The sequence below is a fragment of the Amphiura filiformis genome, chromosome 7, assembly GCF_039555335.1.
Source record: "Amphiura filiformis chromosome 7, Afil_fr2py, whole genome shotgun sequence".
Taxonomy (NCBI): Eukaryota; Metazoa; Echinodermata; class Ophiuroidea; order Amphilepidida; family Amphiuridae; genus Amphiura; species Amphiura filiformis.
Window position 1 is genome coordinate 45308883 of NC_092634.1, and position 18665 is coordinate 45327547.

The window sequence follows — 18665 nt, forward strand, 5'->3', positions numbered from 1 at the left end:
AGGTCATATGATGGCAAAGGACAGTTTTGTTTAGATTAAGGTTAAATACAATTGATTTTCAAGGCTTGATTCCAGAGGGGCGTAAGTTAATAATGGAAACAGCCATGCAAAAAAAGAATGAACTCACGCGTACAATGTATCAATCTGAACTGGGGCCACGGACAAACCGCTGCTCGTGAGTCATCCTATATGTTGCAGGGATAGGGAAGGGGAGACCATATGATAGGACCATATGGGCTGATGGGGGGGGGGGGGGGGGGGGGGGTGGGCAGCCGTTTTCGGCAATTTTCCTTTGGGTTTTCTAAATTTTCAATTTTTAAAATTTTCCTGGATGATATCTGTCGTGAAATAAATCAATGCTTCTATAGGCTATAATAGGCCTAATATGCCTATTTATACCCTGATTATGCAATATATAGGCCTACAACAATAACTACAACAACAGTAACAAAGCCAATAACCAATATTTTGTTAATCTAATTTGTAAAAATATATTCATGGCAGCGCCTATTAGACTAGTATAGCCTAAAAATTCCTGAATTATATAATGAAAAAAAAACCGGCAAAAACAATCAATCGCTGCAGACAGAAAGAAAGAAACGAACAAGAAAAAAGAAAAGAAGAGAGAGAAAAAGAAAATAAAATAAAAGGAATGGACCACATAGGGACTCGAACACGCACTAAAGTTTTCCAGCTCAAAACTATAGTATTATCGGCGCGCTAACCGATTGAGCTACTGAGTGACCTGTGAAATCGATTGATCTCAAACTGACTATTATGGAATAGTGCATACCAGGCTCTTATGATAAACAATCTCATCACCGCTGTAAATGTCGGAGGTATCGATGGCGAAAAACCTCGATTTTTGCAAAAGTAGCTTAAATTTGGAGTGAAATTCAAATGGTAAAGGAATCGACATACTTTTGAGAAATAATGTAGGCAGTTAGAAATCAAAATTAACGCTTCCACAATCCAGATATCGATAATGTAACATAACAGTGTTTTGTGGTACAAGATTATCGAAAATTGTTCCCAAAAACGGGCTAATAAAATTTAATCGGTACTGTATTTGGTTCTTCCCCATGGCAACATTATTTCTTTGGTCGATTTGTAGGACAATACAAAAAAGGAGAAAACAATCACTCTGCGTGGTTTTATACGGAGCGAATATTTGAAAAAAACTGCATGGAACGTGTTTTTGATCTTGTGAACATGGTGCGTAAAAATGATTTAAACGAAGGATTTTCAAACGGATTCTAAAAATTTGTATAAACACACAAAAATAATGTTAAGATACATCCATGCACCAACATTTGACTCACTGCGATATTTGATTGCTGAGAAAACGCGGTTTTAAAGAACAACTTTATACGTCTTTTATACGTTTTTTATACGTTTCTTCGTGTAACCTTAATACATGGCATCATTGGGCAGGAAAAACCTCCTATATGTCATTGGCCCCTGAACATGTTTAAAGCAAATCCTCCTTTGTAACATCTTGGCAGTTTTGTTGTAAACATGTTCAAGGGCCAATGACACATATGAGGGTTTCCCTGCCCAGCGACAATGGAGTAGATAGGAAAAGGTTTGTGCTTAACCCCATGAGAACTACCTGCCGATTAGCCAAAAAGAAGTTTTCATTATCAATTGGACCAATCAGCAACATTGTTAGAATAATTTCACCACGCAAGAAAATTGGGGTGAATTATTTGCAAAGCTCTATTTTGATTGGTGATTAAAATGAAGATATCATGTAATTGACCAATCAGAGGCAATTTTAGATCGGCAGGTAGTGCTCAGGGGGTTAAGCCTAAAACTGGTCATTGCACTTTACTACTTTGCTATTGTTTTTCATGCATGTAAGTACTTGAAATTTCTGCTGGTTGCCATGTGATTATAAAACAGTATGCTATCTGGTATACATGCAGTTTATGCTTACCATCTTGAAAGCAGAGCTATGTTTCACAAATGCTTGTACATTGTATATCAAGGGACACATATATCGTAATTTCCGTTTTGTAGAGTAGGTGAAGTACGGTGGGTCTGCCAGAGGTTGAAGAAACAAGTCACTCAGATTGATACATCTTGACATGTATTGCATGTTATGTCATCTTGATCGAGAGATTGGTAGTGATGTCAAAATGCAGCATGTAAGTGAGCGTAGGAAGCTGGACGACTCAAAATTTGTTGTCATCTGTACTCCATCCTAGATATCTGTGGGTATCTGCATACATACCACTATAATTGTCTGTGACTGTGGGTCGTCACAAATAAGTCAGGCAAAAATTGGGTCGCTTGATATTTAAGTATACATGTCAAGCAATCGAACTTACTAAGTATATCATAACTCAAGATTCCTTTGCTTCTAACATAACTGAATAATTAAAAATCTTTTTATATTCACAGGTATTTACTCATACAACCAAGAAGACACTTGATTCACAGGTTTTGAATTTACAAAGAAGACTCTTGACAGAGTTGAGAAGTTGGCAGAAAATGACAGATTGTAAGTACATTTTCAAAAAATTTATGTTACCACAATTAAATTTTTGTGTGTTTAGCAATTATACATGTAAGCTTTCTTACACCTATTTGCAAAGATCTTTCGCTCTGCCCCAATTTGGTGCAGTTTATGGCGTAAACATGGAGTCTGGTTCTTAGCTAATTGAATCACGTCAGCATCACATCAGCACCTCATTTCGCATGACGCAGGTATGACTTAGTTCTTTTTTACGTGATCGGTTGACCACTGCGAAAGATCTCTGCAAAAGAGTGACCTAAATCTAAATACACAGGGAATTAATATCAATTGCTCAGTGCCAGAAGTGGGTAATAAGTGCAGTAGCTGCCATGTGTAGCTTCCGTGTGTAGATGAGTACAGTATACTGTGTGTAAATTGCCAAATGTTCACAGGGCAGCTATTGCACTTACTTTGGCACTGAGCAGTTTGTATTTGTGTGCTGTTATTTTCGTGGTAGCTGCTAAGAACATGAAAACTGCAAAGATAAATGCAGCACGAAAATGTCCACTTTGACAGTATTTTAGTATTTTATTTTGCCCATTAATATATCCCAATTGATACACATTTTGCAAAAAGGTCAGACGATATTGGACCTCAACCATTGCCCAAATTTGGTAACATAAATAACAGCATTATCAATCTTTTCTTCGCAGCCCAAGAGAATTACATAAAGTGGAATTAGTGAGCTCTCAATTATTGGTAACAGCATGGTAACTTGAGTATCTGCATAATTTTATGTCATTTATACTTTTACTTTTTGGTTTTTGTATTAATTTTTTCTTTGAATAAGCTGACGACTGGATTACACCTGCTCTTGAAGGAATGTCAAAACTTAATGGGAGTGTTAAGAAGGACAGAGCACATAGACATGGGAGGCACAGGACAACACATATGGCAAACATGCCAGGTAGGTATTATTGAGCTGAAAAGTAAGCTACCCCTCTAGAAGTAACATGAAGCCATATTGTAACTAGGCATGGGAACGTTAAACGCATGTACCGCTAAACGCACGCATGATCCGTTAAACGTCTAGCAATTGTGATAAACGTGTAACACGCAAGTCATTTTCAACCTTCAATTTTCCATTCTTCAATGCTAATCAACAGTTGAAAGTAACAAAATCTGAAGACGACCTTAATAATTTACATGAAACTTGCTCAAAACATTCATTATTTAACACTAATACGTCAAAATAATGCATAGTTTCTGACATGTTTGGGCCATTGACTTCGCGAATTTTACCTTATGTACGGCGCCATTGGTACTAACATATTCTGTTAGAAATTCCGGTTTTGTAAGGTGCACCGCACCTATCGTATATATTCATGAAATCTTGCTGCCAGACGGGGCTGGATCAATGCGTGTTTAATACGTTAAATGCACGCATCACTGATGCGTTAAACGTGTAGGAAAATAAATGGAATATCCCATCCCTAATTGTAACATTACTGAGGAGCAATTTTTTTTAATTTTGTTTTTACACAACTGTAATATATTTTAGTAAACTAACATATCCTACAAAAATCAAGACTTTATGCTGAAGTTTAACAAGTTTGATTTTGAATAAAACGACTGAATAAGATGTTTAATTATTGTAACAATTGAAATATTAGTCGAATGTGTACATGATGTTCAGAACACTGTATGTGCATGGCATGTGGAAAGGTCATAACACATCAAAAGAATCCGAAATATGTGCTGGTATTAAATAGCAATTTTCATTTATTGCCTCATCTGTTCGGGCAAAAATTAAAAGGGACATATCTGACGGTGCAAACTAACATTTTGTGGAATTTAGACAATTTCTATTTCTTATGGAAATGTTACAATATGGCTTTAATGTTTCACATGAGTGGTGAGAAGGACGAGTAAATTTTATAATTTATTTGATTAGTGGGTTGCCGCTACTCTAGAATGAATACCAAAGCCTTGTATGAGTAGTGAGAAGGATGGAGCACATAGTATGGGAGGCACAGGACATCAGATATTGTGAGCATGTCAGGTAGGTTCTATGATTTAGTTGATGAGTGGCTTTATCCTTCTCCAGAAGGAACATCAAAGCTTCATAGGAGCGGCAAGAAAGACAGTATATGGCCATGCGTTATGAGTTGGGGGTCTCATAGGCTGGAGCCCGGACATTTGCGCAGAATTTTTTGCATAAATGTTGAATTGTTTAATTACTGTAGATACCTACATAGGCAAATTATATACCAAATTAAAGCTCTTAGTGAGTGCTTCAAATTGGTACCTTAAATTTTAACATAGTATGTGTACTTCAAAAGTTACAGCAGCTTAACGAAAAAATGTCGGGGTGGAGTCGGCCCATAATATGCTGGCCCATAATATGCACTTTTGTGTTAATGTTTGCTCCAGCTTATTTACATGTTGTTTCAGATGTGCCTTTTTGCTCCAAATTAGTAAAATTGCTTAAGTATGACAAGCCTGAATACTATTAGGTATCCTGAATGTGTAATCTTTTGAGTTTTTAATAGGGTTTTAATTAAATTAATTAGCCAGGGTGGAGTCGGCTCACGATATTCCTGCTCGGGAAATGCCGGCTCAGGATATGCTCTTTTCTGGTGAAGTTTGCGAAAACTTATCAGGATTGCATTTCTGATTTGATTTACACTGTTAGATTTAAATATTTAAGATACAAACATAACCTTCTTAATCTACATGCACATGGTCTTGCTAAAAATCCTTTTTTTTTTGGGGGGTCTGGGTATTTTACATGTTCAGTGGCGCATCAAGGTAAGTTTTCTGAGGGGGCAAAGACAAACAAATTCCTGGTGGTCATCATCTTACCCTGTGTGACTGTGATTGCCCGGTGTGATTATTGCACAAAAAGATGTCAATAATTGTACACTATATTTAAGACCAAAATTAAGGTGAAAATTTGTTTTACCAGGCCAATTTTCAATTTTACACTATGGGGGGGGGGGGTGAAATTTTCTTTGGGAAGGGATTGGTTTTAGGGGGAGGCAAAGTTTCTTTTGGGGGTTGAGTTAGCTAACTAACTCATTGAGGGCTCAACCCCTAACCCCTTGGTCTTCACAATTTCAAAGGACTAGTATTTAAGTCAACTTCAGTGTACATCAGTTGAGCATGTGTAAAATTAGCACTGACTTCACCTCAGTTTTTGCGATTCTTTGTACCGGTAGGCCTTCCTGTATATCTTTCTACCACAAAGTAATTTTGTACCAGAAACTTTCCCAGGAGGTAGTCATTCCAAAAGAAACTGTTTTATATGTTGGGATTGACTTACAAACATACAGATCTGAAATTCTGCAAAGCAGTCAAACTTAATATTTTAAATCCTGTTGATGACTGATGTGATATCATATAGGCCTACATGTGCAACTTACTTCAAACTTCACATTATGGACAAGAAATTTCAAATTACTGTGAATAACTTGTTGTAATGTTAACTTGAATTTATATATGTATATGACATTCTTGTACAAGTTTAGAAAAGTTAATTTTTCTAGACAGAACATAATTTGTTAATTTCATCAAATTCAGCGCTGTTTTTGAATGGCACGTTTTAACCTTTGCGCAATTTGAGGACCATAACAGGTAGCATAGAAAAACTATATATTTTCTGAAAGCTTTTGATGTGGGGAATGCAAAAATGGAGTCTGTTTTGATGCAGGGTAAGGCATTTTAAAAATAGGACCACTTGATCTTTGGTTATTTTTTTAAAATTTTTTCCCTTTATAACTTCATATATATTTCTTAGTACTACCCCTACATCAGAAATAACTGCATTTTTGGATTCCTCATGAAATTTCCTTTCAGAATATGTATACTTTGCCTATAGTAGCATGTACAGGTATTGAAATAATTTATTCGAAACAAAAAATGGTGCGATTTCCCAAAAATATGCAATGTCCGGCAAAAATCCCCCAACTCAAAACGCATGGCCCCATGGATTATAGGAGGACATGCGGCATTGGATATGTAGAATGTGTCTGGTAAGGTGTGCAGAAAGTAAAAAAGATTATATATAATAATAATAATAAGCCGCACTTATTAAGCGCCTTTAACCCAAACAGGGTCTCAAGGCGCTTTACAAACCATGAAAATGCAATCTGAAAACTACAAATTACTACTTAAAATACAGTCTTAATTAATAAGAACTACACAAAAATATTTTCCAAGAACAGAAATACCGGAGCGACTGATTTTTCATAGATTTCTGTCATCTGATTGGTTAAAGGGCAGTTATCGACTTAGCTATATCCTCGAAATGAACTGTGCCGATCGTGGAAACGAACTATTGACTGGTGCGTCTATGGATGCGTAATTGCAACATCCACGTACATCCATTCGGTAACAAATAAAGCATGGTTTTGAGATCACCTTGGGCCTATAATTTTAACATGCCCCTCATAGCAGTGTAAATGTTGGTGTGCTGGACAAATCTGATTTTGTGTGTTTGTATGTATTAGGCTTGTGCCAGAAATGCATGTTATACTATGTATGCCCAAATAATTACTCCGCTCATTGAATGCCACAAAATGCAGGGAGGTTTTTATCCGGGGGCACTTCCATGACAGATATGCATCATGTGCCTCGGATAGACCCCTTTTTCAAACCGGCTTGTACCCAATGACCCCTTTTTTGTGTTATGGTCCTACCTATTACCCAATGACCCCTTTAAAAAAATTCATGTACTCAATGACCCCCTTTTTCTATTTCCTGCTATACCCAATGACCCCCCTTTTAAGGAGGCACACAGGATCACAAATTATCCATTATTATTCACCTCATAACTCGAAAACTACTTATGTAAAGTATATAAAAGTATACATTTTTTGAACGGAAATGAGCTCATAAATCCATTTAAAATGTCAGTTTTGGGTCAAAAAGTACAATTTTCGAGAAAATCCCAAAAAAACAGCTTTTTTGACCAAAAATTTTTGGTCCGCCATAAAAAATTATTTGAAAATCAAAACTGTAAAACATGAATTTTATTAATTTAGACAAATAAATCTAGAAAGTGTTTTTTATTTTTTGAAATTTTGCTTAGTTTTTAAAATATAGGCAAAAAATCAGTAAAAACGCAGACCCGTGTTCAAATTTTTGAATCATGGGTGATAAAAAAAGTTCTAGGCCCTAATTTAAAAAAATGAAAAACACTATCTAGATTTTGGCCATATCTAAACGCTTGACTTAAAAACTTACCTCAGTGATGCTTCATTTAGACGCTATGGCGGACCAAAAATGGTTAAAAGTGGTCAAAAGTGAACTTGCAAAATCGCGATTTAGAAAAATACAGCGGATTTTAGGTCCATTTTGAAGATTATTCCATAAATATATAATCCGGTGACCTGTGACGCTTGGTCAAGTTAGAAAATCAGAAGGGACGCCCAAATGCAGCAGATTGGCATTTTTTGGTGATTTAGAAGGTAAAAATTACAATATGACAAAATTATCCGTGCACATTCGGCAGATGTTTATCCACATGGAGTAGCCATTTTATTTACTGCAGTCTTGTTTCCATGGTGCAGCAGAGCTTCCGGCAAGCCCGCGGTGTCGCGTCGGCGCTTGAGGAGCGACAGGACGCCATGGACAGACAGACAGGTTACGCGAATAAGTTGCACACTGCATGGTCGTGTTGCCGAATCGAAACCAAGATTATTTAAGCACAATTTTGTCCTGTTCCGTATAAAAAAGATCATGCTCTGTATTAAAATTTGCGGACAAGCAATTATTTTAGCAGATAATCAGGAAGTTTTATGAAATGAAGAATAAATTGAGGCATAATCATGATAATTATGATTTCTGTTTTGTCCTAATTTTCATAATTTTGCTTTAAAAATGCAATGTTTTTAATTTATCGATTTTGGTGATTTTCTTTTTTTTTTTTTTTTTTTTTTTTTTTTTTTTGGGTGTTGACAAAATATTGAATTTTTATGTTCATTGTCCTTTTCTGAACCGCAAACATGATGTTGTTACTACTCGTTGCTTTTACTTTTTAGTTGGTGCTTGAGAGGCACCACAGCGGCCCGTCCGCGCCAAAGATAGGCATTTTAACGCCCGTTATAGCTAGGCCTACACCACAGGAACCCCAAGTAAAATTTTAAAAGATTCTGATGTGTTGCATTACTCAATATTCCGTTTTTGTTATTGTAATTGTTTGTTGTTATCATATTTTATTTTTAACTTTTTACGGAATATCAAACACATACAAAAGTTATAGGCCTATTATAGGCCTAAAGCCACAATAAAGTTGTAAAATATTTTGTACCGCATAAAAAGTGAATAAAATACAATAACAAAAATTTAAAAAAGTGTGTCTGTTGTTGTTTTCAATCAAATAAACGTGTAAAAAGTGGGGCAAAAGTTGTAATATGTCTTGAATAAACTTCTCGTAAAACGGACAAAAAGTAGGCCTATGTTAAACGGGCAAAACACGGAAAGGTCACAAGAAAACTGAAAAAACACGGAAATTGACATAGCCTAACAAAACCGAATTTCAAAAGTAGAAAACGGAACACTTAGGCCCTCTCTCTCTCTCTCTCTCTCTAGGTGCCATATCCTAAGACGTTGGCGATCATGTCATGCCACAATTCTCTGTTATAAGCCATCTCCAGAAGCTCTGTCGCTTTATGTTCAGCTCCCCTTTCTTTTAGCCAGTCTTTCAGATTTGATAACCACATCACTCCCTTCCTGCCTCTGCTCCTTGTTCCTTCTATTCTTCCTGTCAATACTAGGTTCTCGAAACCATCCTTTCTGAGGATATGACCAAGGAATTTGAGCTGCTTAACTCTATGGCTTTAAATTAGATTGTGGTTTATGCAGTAGGCCTACCGTATAGGCATCATGCTATAAAGAGCGTTTTAAAACACTGCATGAAAACATTCACGAAAAATGCTTTAAAGCAGTTTACCTTTTAAAGTATGCAGAAAACATTATAAACGTGAAAGTTGAAAGCCAGACAAACATTGCAAATAAAAAGGCATTCGGCCAAAACATTCGCAAAAAGTCTTGTAAAACCAAAAGCTTTTATCGCAATCATGGCATATGGTAGACCTAATATAGGCCTACTAATGGAAATGTATTTTAAATGGGTTATAAAAAAGCACGAACTTGCGTTTTCGATTATATTTCTAGTTTGAAATTATTATTTAGCATTAAAACATTCATGAAAATGCTTTCATAAACGCGTGCTCGCTATGCCGATGTCAAATATCGACATTTTTGACATAGAGTTGTAGGCCTATGCCTATAGATGGTCGATATGATGTATTGAAATGTCAACGTTTTTGACATTGTGTTAATGGTCAATCAGGAGTAGAGAACGTTTGAAAACGAATCTTAAATCCGTTTTTTAATAACACTTTGAAACATTATTCAGGGCCTATAGGTATCTAATATAGGCCTACCGGTAGTAACTGCTTGCCTATTTTTTATGGTCTTCAAAATTAAGACGAGACTGAACGACCGCAGAGGCCCCCGAACCAAGGCTGGGACTGCATAAAATATAAGCTAATATAATAGGCCTATATTCTTGTCCAACTACACCAACTTGGTAAATCAAATAATAACAATGAAATGAATGAATGAATGAATGAATGAATGAATGAATGAATGAATGAATGAACGAACGAACGAACGAACGAACTAACGAATGAATGAAATAAAACACATTTTTAAACATAAAATAATAAGCCTAGTGATGTACTATATGGGCTAAGTCTAGCCTACTAGCAAAATATTTAGGGCCTACGTTTTCTATCGTATCTACCAGATTGCGTCATCATTACAGGTTAACTACTTCTTACAGATAAATTTCATCTTTTCAAGTTCAGAATGAAATTTGAAAAACAAAACAAAAACAAACAAAAAATTCACTATTATGTTCATATAAAAAAAAACTATAATTTAATATACCACTATATCAGCACTTTTTTTGGCGAAATTTATCGAGTAGGCCTACTGATTCTGGGACGGGGACGGTGGTGGTCTGTTGGCCCGCAGTTTTTGCAATGCAATGGTGCAAGCTTTACCCCCGGGGGGGCACTCAACACAAATGACCATACGGATATGCTCCCGGAAAGGCCCCCCTTTTGGGTTTCGCAGCTCGAAAGACCCCCTATATTTGACCAAAATACAGCTCCGAAAGACCCTTGATTTTGATCATTTCAGCTCTAAAAGACCCAAAAATTGCTCATTCCTCATATTTCTTGTTTTTTCAGGCGATTTTCAACCAAAAAGCCAAGAAAGACCCTTGATTTTGACTTTTCGCAGCTCCAAAAGACCCCATTTTACTTGTTCACAGCCCGGTTCGCAGCTCCGAAGACCCTTTTACCGTACGCCGTCAGCTCCCAAAGACCCACCACCTCAAAATTCGGGAGCATACCCACCAAAATTTTTTGATGTGCCCCCCCCCCCCCGGGGCTTTACCTACCTTGGAAGAGATCAATATACGATAAAATACGGTAGTGATCTCGATTGGCGACTCCAGCGCCTCAATCAGCAATCACCTCGCCCATCCAGTTTACCATGTGTGCGTGTCTTTTCTAGCTGTACGCCGCAGTACGCGTAACGAGAACGCGATATATTGCGGGAAAACAATGATTTATTTGCTTTTGCATTTTGACGAATTTTTAATGAAAAAGGGTCTTTAAAATAGCTTTTCTTATGGTTCAAATTTAAAGATTTCTTTAAAATCTATTAATGACAAGATAAAATACGGTTTAAAGATGACATTAGTGATGAAAACTCAATTTTGGCCATGTAACACTTCAGTGATCCTGTGTGCATCCTTAATTCCCAAATTTAGGTGGTATTTGTGTTCTCCTCCAGAAATAATGAGATTTTTCACATTTCTAAGGTGGCCAAGTTGTTTTTACGCAGTTTGGCACTTATTTATGTGTACTTAATGATACTCTTTTGGCAATCCTGTACTCAATGACTCCCATTTTACTTTTTGTTACCCCAATGACCATCCTTTTTTCAAGTTTCATACCGAATGACCCCATTTTTATTCAGGTTGTGTACTGAATGACCCCATATTTTTGTAATTGTACATTTGACCTGAATGCCCCTACTTTTAACATGGCCGAGGCACATCCCTGCCATTTCAGATAGGGAGTGCCCCCCCGGTTTTTTATTTCATATACGATTATTCAATAATATGACAGATTTGTGCAGTTTATTCTCACTTCAATTCTGTAGGATGCAAGTCTCTTGTAAATTGTGTTGACTACAGGTGCAGATTTTATTGGTTAGGAAATACTAGTATGCTATGCATTATTGCACATTATTGCTGTGTACTTTTGAATAGTAAGCCTAAAGGTCATTATTTTTCCAATAATACACAAAATTCCTAATTATTTGCAAAGAGAAGGATTTTTGTTATTACTTCTCACAAAATGTAAATTGAGACCTTTGTATTTTATGACTAGCTGACACATCTGTGAAATAAACCCACTTTTTAATAAAAAAAGTATGATTTTTATTGCAGTACTATAAAACGGTGAGTACACAATGTACTTAATTGTTGTGAGTAAGCATAGCGTTAGGAAACACCCAATGTAGACAATTATTCGACATCTGTTGATCTCTTGCAAATTTGTTTGACTAAAATCCAATCATTTTCGTTTGGGATGGTTAATTCTGAGTACTATATTTGGAATGCAGAAGTAATAAAATCTGTGTAATAATTAACATATAACCAATTTGATATTGGAAAATTAAAAATGACTCGCAGGAGTAATCAGAAAAAGGCAGATGGAATTTTAACAAATTTTAATTAAAATTCAGGCGGCATATTAGTCAGCACTGATTGGTAATTGTTCAATTTGATAGTTGTAACTGCAATTAACCCAAGTCTAAATCACAGTATAGATCCTGGGATATCTGTAAATTGATTTTCACAATGATTATTGTAAAAAGATTTGCTTGAATAGAACTGGCCCATTTCCCCTGATCTTGATGTCCAGCCAAATTGCGAGAGTATCAGCGTCGGCACAGGCTGATTACTACTGGCTATTTGTTTGTTTAAACAGTTGGTTCGGGTGGACACACACTTAGCTCCTGATGGGACCAGACTCAAGCAAAACGCTCAAGCCAAGATTAAAAGCATAAGCATACTGGCCTGTATGAAGAGAAAACTAAAAAGAAACAGAATTAAGAATAATACGGAAAAGAAAGGCCACTCACAATAAATCAATGGTACAAGTTTGATCATAGCCCTTGGGGCGAGAAATAAGAAATTGGGAATTTTTATTACATGCCCGATACAAATGTTGCTTGACTGGTTGGTAGTTAGTTGTGGCTCAATCTAGAGTATCACAGTTGATATCCGCTGTACAAATTGTTTATTAGGGCCCTATCATCTAGGACGATCACTGGTATTTTGTTTTAGTCTTGTCTAACTTACACATTGTACATTTATACTGGCCTCAATAGGTTTGATTGGCAACCTGTTGATAAGTCTACTGCCCTCTGCTGTCAATACTCTACTATCTACTCAGAAGTGGTGGGTAGTCAGCATAGGCATAAGTGCTACACTTGATTGAATCACTTGTTGGTGACGGTAAAAAATTCAGTAGTATCAGGTGCATGAATATATTTTCTTATAATTGTTACTGTTCACTTATATTTCACAGAAATATGATTTTAAATTCCTCTCAATCAAGGGCGTTAATCCGAAGTGGATCATGGAGGGACACAATATGTGAAAGTTTGAAATATGGCTGCAAAGAGACAATTGCTGACACAGGGGGAAGGAAATGTGCCCCTCAGAAGTTATTTCACAAAATGAGTGACAAATTGAAGCCATTTTGGTGGGCGCTTTGTATGCTATTATTGTGTAAAATGGGGGGTGTCTGAGGGGGATGTTAGAAATGTTAAAAAATTAATGGCAAATTGAAGCCAATTGGTGCATACTTTGTACACAATCATTATGTAAAATTTTAGTAAATGTACAAAATGAAGGCCCAATTGAAGCAATTCACGGTCCAGCTAAAATGTGGTTGGGACATGTCCCCCTGTCCACCCGAGATTGACGCCCATGCTCTCAATTCATTATGAACTGTTTCAATATCTGCATTGAAAGCAAATATGTCCAATTAGGGACATGTTTAATAACTTGCTGAGAATCTGTGGATTTCATTGCCGGAATCTAATTCTATTTGTAGAAAATGTACTTTTAGTTTTAACAGACAGAAATATGGCTGACAGCTACAACTAGCAGTTGACATGTGATGATCATCATTAAGGAAATGCCATCTGGTGTTGTGTGTCAGTATTAGATATAAATATGCACATATTTCCTGATGTTGTCATTTGCCATGCTGCATCTTGTTCAATCATCTATATCCTAGCCTGAAATGCTAGCAGGTCATCAAGACAATTCCGTATGTAATGTATTTGTACACACATGACCTGTACAGTGCTGCATCTTCTCTATCATCCTAGCCTAAAACATTAGGATCTTATTATGCCAAACTGTCAAGATACAGTTCCTTTACCCCAGTACTCTTGTGCACTCATAGACCCCCATTCACCCCAGAAAATATTTCATTCGATGAAGCTAACCTTCATTAGTTAAATAAGCATGCATTCACATTACACTTAACCGTAACTCTCCAAGTGCTCTTTGGTGAATGGAAGGGAAAGAAGGAAGGAATAATACATTTATAGCTGTGCCATATACATATATTATACCAAATAATCTTCCTCACCTAACAGTTCATTGTAAAGTACAGTCGAGTTGTAAAGGCCGTACCTTTCCCAGGAGGGACTTGTCGATGATACAATCTGTGTGCAATGATACAAAGTAATTTGTACAGTTTCTTTGTCACAAAGCTCTCTTTTCCTTTCTCCTGGTGAATCAGCAGGACCTAATTCAAACAACAGATCTCAAGAGTAATATCAGGTTTGAATTACTTACCTCCCTAATTGTGTATCATTGAAGCCTACAAGTATTGTAAAAAGATTAATCATTGTACATTGTCAGCTATTATGATTTCTGTCAAAAGTCGCAGTAGCATTGTAAAAAGTACAAGTTCTGCATTAGAAATGGTTGAATTATAGGTTAATGAACGTGTATTACTTGTTAGGAGAGAAATTAGACAAAGCAATGCGCTGATGTTGATGCGTCTAATGCACAAGCCCTGAAGGGCCTATTTCATACATGAGAAGAAAAATTATCACTAAAAATGTTGGAAAATATAACCAAATATAAATGCATCAACCCGCTGAAAAATGAATCAAGCCTACGCGAACGTGTACGAAAGCACTGTGTGTAGTACGCGGAGTGCACATTAGACACAATCAATGCTTGGTTTGGATTTTTCTAATGCTTGCTCTGATTGGTTCACGTGATGTATGAAAGTTAGATGTTACAGGCCTAGTAAATGAACTCAAAATTACTGTTACAATTAGCTATCCAGAGACAGTAATCAAATATACCCTTTTCAGGCCCAATAAGTCTGGAACCAAATTAAAGCAAACTCTGCTCAAATTGTCTGTTGTAGTAGACAACACAAATTCTGAATGACAGTGTGTCAAATACAACTAGGCGCTCTGTGTGTCGCCATGCCAACATGCATTTCCTTCTGTCATATCCTATACTATCACGGATTAAAGGTAGTGCTGGGCAATATCATCTTTATATCCTAATGTGATTTCAAAGGATGACAGATCAGTTCTGACTTGACCGACACTAGGATCCACCACATGCTCATCTATCAGGGGCACAGTTCTTTTTAAACCCCAATACATTTGTACATTCATTGAATGACCTTTGAAAATCTGGGTACAAAAACTCATACTCTGCAACTTGAGGTCAAATTTTGCACTATGATTGTTTAATTGAGGTTATTGAATGATGCCATTAGGATGAGGCCATTGTGGTCCATAGTGAGAGTGCAAATTCTATTAGGAATCAGTGACTTTATGAATGGAGAGGTTGCCTCCGACAACTTCAAGAGGAAATTGTGGAAATCAGATTGATATAAGTGGAGCTTCTTTGATTATTGAAACTTCACAGTAGACATGAATGAATGTTATGAAATATTTAGAAAAGGTCTGAACTAAGCCAAACTTTGGCTTACAATTTGGTTTAAAGGCAGTGTGTTAACTTTAACTTAAAGCCAGAGATGAACAGTGTAAACAAAGTTACTCTACTGAGTCAGGTTTAAAGACACTCAAATATGTCTTATATTGTTCTATCAGCAGAACTGGCATTTCTTTGGAAGTTAATTTTCCAAGAAAGAAAGTACCAGCAGTCCAGCATGATCAAGACTTTTCACTTCAGAGAAGCAATTTTTCCCCTGCTTGAGAAAGGAAGGAACTTTTGCCTTTTCAAATAAAAAAAACAAATTGTTGGAAATGTTACTATCTTTTGTGAAATTTGGCTTATAAGACTTTATATTTGTGGGAAATAAAACAATTTCCAGGTCAGCTCACTACATATATCTTTATTCCAATGCACCCATTTAATGAGATGAGGAATCACAAGTAAATAGCCATAATATTGCAGCCAACTTTGATTTATCAACATATTAGTTTAGGAAGTGACATTTTTGTATATTTGACTTCCTTAATTAACATTTGGACATTGTTTGCCATCTATACAATTATATATCACTATTTGTTTTACACTCCACTTCTTTAATTTGCAACAAGAACTATTGCTTATTATCAACTGCAACATGTATAGACCACTTGATATGTGACGTCATTGCCCGGCAGTATGCGCGCAAATTATGGCAATTTCCATTGTTCTTTGCCTGAGTTTGCTCAGGGCACATGTATTTTAAATAGCCAAACACATTTCATATAGTACAAGAAAGCCATTGGCCATTGAACAGTGTAGCGGTTCATTCAAGCATATCGATAGACCAGTCCCTCACCTTTGTTGATAAACAATGTCAAGTGGTCTATAAAATATTATTAACAGTTGTTCTCTTAAATTGACCTGTAGTCTGCAAATATTTCAATCTTAAAGGGGCATGGTCCAATCTTTTCATGTTCTGTTAATATCTGACCTATTAGTCATCGGCGCATAAAAGGGGAGGCATCCATGCCTCATCTACGCGATCGCCGATCACCTGCGTGTACCCGGACCACGGAAGAACTAAAAAATTTATTTTAGTTTATCAAAATATAGAAAAGAATTTTAGCTGTTGAGAAAACCAAATGACCTTACTAGCAGGCCCTTACGATGAGGGGGTGGGGTGCACCCCACCCCCCAAAAAGTCCCAAAATATCACAAATTACAGGCGTAGCGAGCAAAAAAATCATGTTTTTTGCACTTTTTTAGTCAAAAAGGTCCAAATTTTGGGAAGGAAGTCCCCTTTTCACAAAATTGCCTCCCTTGGCGAAAAAAGTCCAATTTTTCAAAATCAGCACCCCCAAAATATAATCCTACGTTCGGGTCTGCTTACTACCAAGTATTATTATTTTATTTATATACCTAGTTCTCATATCAGTCACACATTATTATTTCCTATACAATCGTGTTTACACTTATCACCTTTACAACATTTCATTTTCACCTTGAACACACAAACATTACATAATACATTAGATAAATTGTGTTTACACCTACTATCACTGATGAGTTAATTCATAACTAAATCTCTGTCAAACTACATGTAGTCCTACAAAGTGCACTCTTTTCCTTCCATGGTTGCAACCCAGGCTCAGAAATCCGACGCGAATCCGCGAATCGATTCGCGCAAAGATTCTCGTAAAACATCAACCGGGCGAATCCATACGGATTCGCGTAGTGCATTGGCATTGTACAGAAAGAAAAAAATATGTACCCATTTTGAGTCCCGGTTTGACTATTTATACTTCATTATTTAAGCAACTGAACTCCCAAAATGACGAATTATGGTATAATGTACTTAAATCATTAATAATTTGTACAATAATACTGATTTGAGAGGGCATTTTAACAGCGAAAACAGCCATCGGTTGCGTGCCGATGATTTGTTTCGCCAGAGCCGCCATCTTGGATGACTGAATTGGACTGTCATAACCGTATGAGGGCAGTATATTTTTCAATCATTGTGCAGCGGGAGCGGGATGTAAATTTGCGTGAATCAGGGATTCTCGCAAAATTCTCTTGCGAGAATCCAAATGGATTCGCCCACACTGCCACGGATTTCTAGGCCTGCAACCCAGTAAACAAAGCTGCTTTGGTCATCTACATGTACTAAAGCAGCATGATCTGCATTTTATAAATTCAAAATGTATACTGCCTATCCGAATTATGAGCAGGGAAATATGAAGACCATAAATGCACTAAACTACCGGTACATGGTAGCTTGATTTTTTGTACGATTTTGCAAATAAGTGCATAACTTAAAATATGATAAAATTGAGGGGGGGTGGGAGAAGGAAAAAGACAGGATTTAAAACAATCTAGGCAGGATTAAAAAAAATAAGGACATTTGAGCAAAGTGAATAATTTTTTAATATAAATAAAGAAGTAAAGTTAATTAATCTTTTTTTAGGAAGAATCTGTGATGAATTTCAACCTCATGAGGTGGACTATTTCTTAACATAGCAATTGTTATCCAGCAGTAATCCCAACGATTAATAAAGAAATAGGCCAAGTCACTAGAATTGTTGTATTCCTGTACTACTTTCATTATTCAACCACATCAACATACAACCTTGCACTAGGCCTGACTTCATGAATAATTATCATCAAGTTTCATCAAGGATATCGAGGTTTCACATTTCTAGATAAAATTTAATACAGAAACAATTGGTGACACACACTATTGTTTTTTTAATTGGTTGGTGGTTACTGTTTTTTCTCACAAAATTGGGGTGTAACTTCCTCTTTGATACGTGCTACACTATGCATACTATGTTGGGTACAAGGATGTGTTTAAAAGTTGCGGTACAGATCGATATTGTAAAATGTAGCAGCTGCAAACATGGATTTGGATGAAAAATAATCACTGAAGAACTACAATCATATAAATGATGCTGAAGTTCAATCGGAATTACAGTATTTGCTCGAAAAACACATGTAGCTTTGATGAGGCATGATTAGTGCTGAAGTTTGGATGGAATTACTGATTGCACTAGGAACAATAGCTCTGGAGAAGTCAAGGACTTACAGGAATAATTTCAAACATCTGCAACGAAGGATATTGGAACT

At 36.4% G+C, this 18665-nt stretch overlaps 1 protein-coding gene across 1 annotated transcript in view; it reads left to right on the top strand.

Moving 5' to 3' along the window:
• Positions 1 to 2409: 2409 nt before the first annotated feature.
• The window catches only part of LOC140157234 (centrosomal protein of 85 kDa-like), a gene marked incomplete in the record, with an annotated part of 71230 nt that continues 54974 nt past the window's right edge, over positions 2410 to 18665 (top strand). The window contains 2 exon segments of the mRNA XM_072180358.1: positions 2410 to 2506; positions 3312 to 3428. Of these exon segments, the coding sequence (XP_072036459.1) occupies positions 2497 to 2506; positions 3312 to 3428 (127 nt within the window).